Source organism: Vigna unguiculata, chromosome 5, assembly GCF_004118075.2.
Source record: "Vigna unguiculata cultivar IT97K-499-35 chromosome 5, ASM411807v1, whole genome shotgun sequence".
NCBI classification, from domain to species: domain Eukaryota; kingdom Viridiplantae; phylum Streptophyta; class Magnoliopsida; order Fabales; family Fabaceae; genus Vigna; species Vigna unguiculata.
Window position 1 is genome coordinate 13,272,995 of NC_040283.1, and position 2,952 is coordinate 13,275,946.

The 2,952-nt window shown below is 35.9% G+C and overlaps 1 protein-coding gene across 1 annotated transcript; it reads left to right on the plus strand.

Moving 5' to 3' along the window:
• Nucleotides 1-438: 438 nt before the first annotated feature.
• LOC114182922 (WUSCHEL-related homeobox 3) lies at nt 439-1,806 on the plus strand. The gene is made up of 2 exons (XM_028069723.1): nt 439-919; nt 1,286-1,806. Exons 1-2 carry the CDS (start codon nt 521-523, stop codon nt 1,508-1,510), a joined length of 624 nt encoding a protein of 207 aa, XP_027925524.1. The 5' UTR covers nt 439-520; the 3' UTR covers nt 1,511-1,806.
• The last annotated feature ends 1,146 nt before the right edge of the window (nt 1,807-2,952 follow it).

Sequence of the window (2,952 nt, forward strand, 5' to 3'; positions counted from 1 at the left end):
GTGAAGGGAGATGAGACAGATATAACATTGTGTGTGTGATTTTTCCAAAGACAGTTAAATTTGTTTATGCACAGTAATAAGAGGCTAGAAGAACAGTGTTAAAAGAGGATAGCAGGAGAATTAGAGGTGGTTAATTAGAAGGGGCATAGAAGGGGCAATTTGTGTCGAAGATAAGAGTGTTCATATATAGTACTGAATTAGCCTTACTTGGGAAGAATGTGTTGATTCTGTTAAAAAAAATGTTAATAATAAGGTGATGATGAGTGACACAGGGAGAATGAGTTTCACTCATCTGTTTTCACAAACACACCCACTCTCTCTCTGCATGGGTTGAAGGCTCACTTGAATGCTCCTCTAAAAGGAACATGAGCATGAGACTATAGTACTTTTTACCCATCTAATTCACCACTCTTTCCTTTTTGTCTCTTTCTCTCCTCTTTACTGTATCTTTCTCTCTGTCCCTCTATTTATACATCCCTCTCCTGTCTCAAGAAACTCATCAAAGAGAGAAAGAAAAAAAATGTCTCCAGCAGGCTCAGGTTCAGGTTCAGGTTCAGGTTCTTCAAGATGGAGCCCTACCACGGAACAACTCATGATCTTAGAGGAGCTCTACAGGAGTGGCATTAGAACTCCTAGTGCCTCACAAATTCAGCAAATTACCACACACCTTTCTTTCTATGGCAGAATAGAAGGAAAGAATGTGTTCTACTGGTTTCAGAACCACAAGGCTAGGGATAGACAAAAGCTCAGAAGGAAACTCACCAAGCAACTGCAGCTACAGCAACAACAACAACTCCATCATTGCCATCTCAATCCAGATATCACTAACCACTATTTTGCTGCTGCTGCTGCTGCTTATTCCCCTTGTTCTTCAACCCCGGATTTTCCCTTTTATAACCCTCCCACCTTTCTCTTTCAGGTAATCTTCTTTTCCCCACCATGCATGTACATTTTCTCACTGATCTTTCATATTTCTCTCTAACAACATCATGCATGCCAGTTTCTGGCTTGCCATCTCCTACAAAGTGAGGGCTAAATAAATGTTTTCGATCAACTCGAGGTATTTCTCACCGATTCATGTTTATTTAAGGAACCTATGTGTCTGCAGTTAAAATCAGCGATGTAAATGCACAAAAAGACAGACATGCATTAGGATCGGTTTTCTGGGGAAGAAGTATCGGATTCATCTCAAAAAGAACATGATCTAAGTTTGAGTTATAAGTGGAGTCAGGGAAAATATTAATTAAACCATATTGTTAACTTTTTTGTTTCTTTTTATGTTCAGGGAGCAGGAGGATCTGTGAACACATCTGAACAGGCATTGAATTGCGCATGGAGGGAAGGGGTGACCTTCTACAACAATGGTTGGAGTACACCTATGAATGTTAACAACCAAGCATCTTCATCTTCATGTTGCACTTCTTCTTCTCGACCCCTCAAGACCCTTGATCTCTTTCCGCTCACTACCACCAGAACCGATGAAGACTGCACCACCCCACCACCCAAGTAGCTCTAGTTTTATTGTTCCATTTTCATCCGCATGTTAATAACTCTTTCTTAAGAGAATTAATCTCCAAACTTAATATTCTTAGGAAATGAATTAATCATTCTGGAATGTACCAGTTAGCAAGAGAGAGCAGTGCTTAGTCTTGTACGTAGGATCTTTGGTTGTTGTTGTTGCACCATGTGAAAGAATGATCATAGCTCGATACTTTCATTCTGGTACGAATCCTGTGGGTACATGATGATACCAAGACATTGTAATGAACCGTGATGTCATTTATTTCTAAATGTTAAATGTTATTGTTTTTCAACCATATTAAAAGTTGTTGTTGTTGTTTGTTTTGTCATTAGTTCGGTTATCGAACGGATAAATATATGTTCTGACCATTATTCTGAATTTACATGGAAACTTTCAAACGGGAAATTTGTGCATGTTTGTATCGATATGATATGGTCCCAACCTGTTTTCTCTTTTAAGTCCATTTAATGTGTACCGGTGTTCTTCATTCATCAGTCTCGAATTTCTCATTGTGTACGCAAATGAGAGCGTCGATGGGCATGTGGTAAATCAGCTTTTTGTTGAAGTTGTAACTTTTTTGAGGGAGTGAAAAGGTAAGTGCCATTTTTGAGTATGGATTACACCACATTTACAGCACAGAAAATAGCTATACACTGTCAATCGTTAAGATGACGCTGATCATTCGTGTTAACGTGGCATCGCTAATGTGGAAAACGCTAACATGCAGAGGGAAACCGATAGGTTGCACATGCGAATTTGGATAAGAGTTATTTTGAAATCTCGCTCTCGAAATTCACAATGTTTTTTTTGTTATATACAAAAATTCAAAATTATTTTCTTGTATATAAACAATGCTATTTATATTTTCCCATTCAATTATAATAATTATTATACTAGTTTATATATTGTATTTTTTTTTTGTTATCATATTTTGTTTAACTTGATTCGAAAGTTGAACTTTCTTTTCTTCTTTTTGTTTTATTTTAGACATAGGATTCCTCTTCCTCGTATAACAATAACGTTTCCTTCCGTGTTGTAATACTCTGTGTCTTTTCTTTCTTTTGTCTCGTTATATACTTTGTATTTTATCTCTTTCTTATACTCCTCTCCTATCTCCTTTTCTCTAATAAACTTCTAAGTTTTGATGATACATAATGATACTTATGATGAATATAAAAGTCGCTTAAGATTTGATAAATATACAATAAATGGAAACAAGTTAATCTGTTGGTATAGTATATGTTACCATGAGTTTTATTGTTACAACATAGTAAACATATGGAGAAAAATAATAATGTGAAATAAATTATCTTTCTTATATATTACATACAAAAGTGTGCATCATCGTAGTAGGATGACTGTCTGAATTATCTAGAACTATTTCTAATTAAAAACTATCATTTGTAGAATGGATTTGATTACAAAGTATC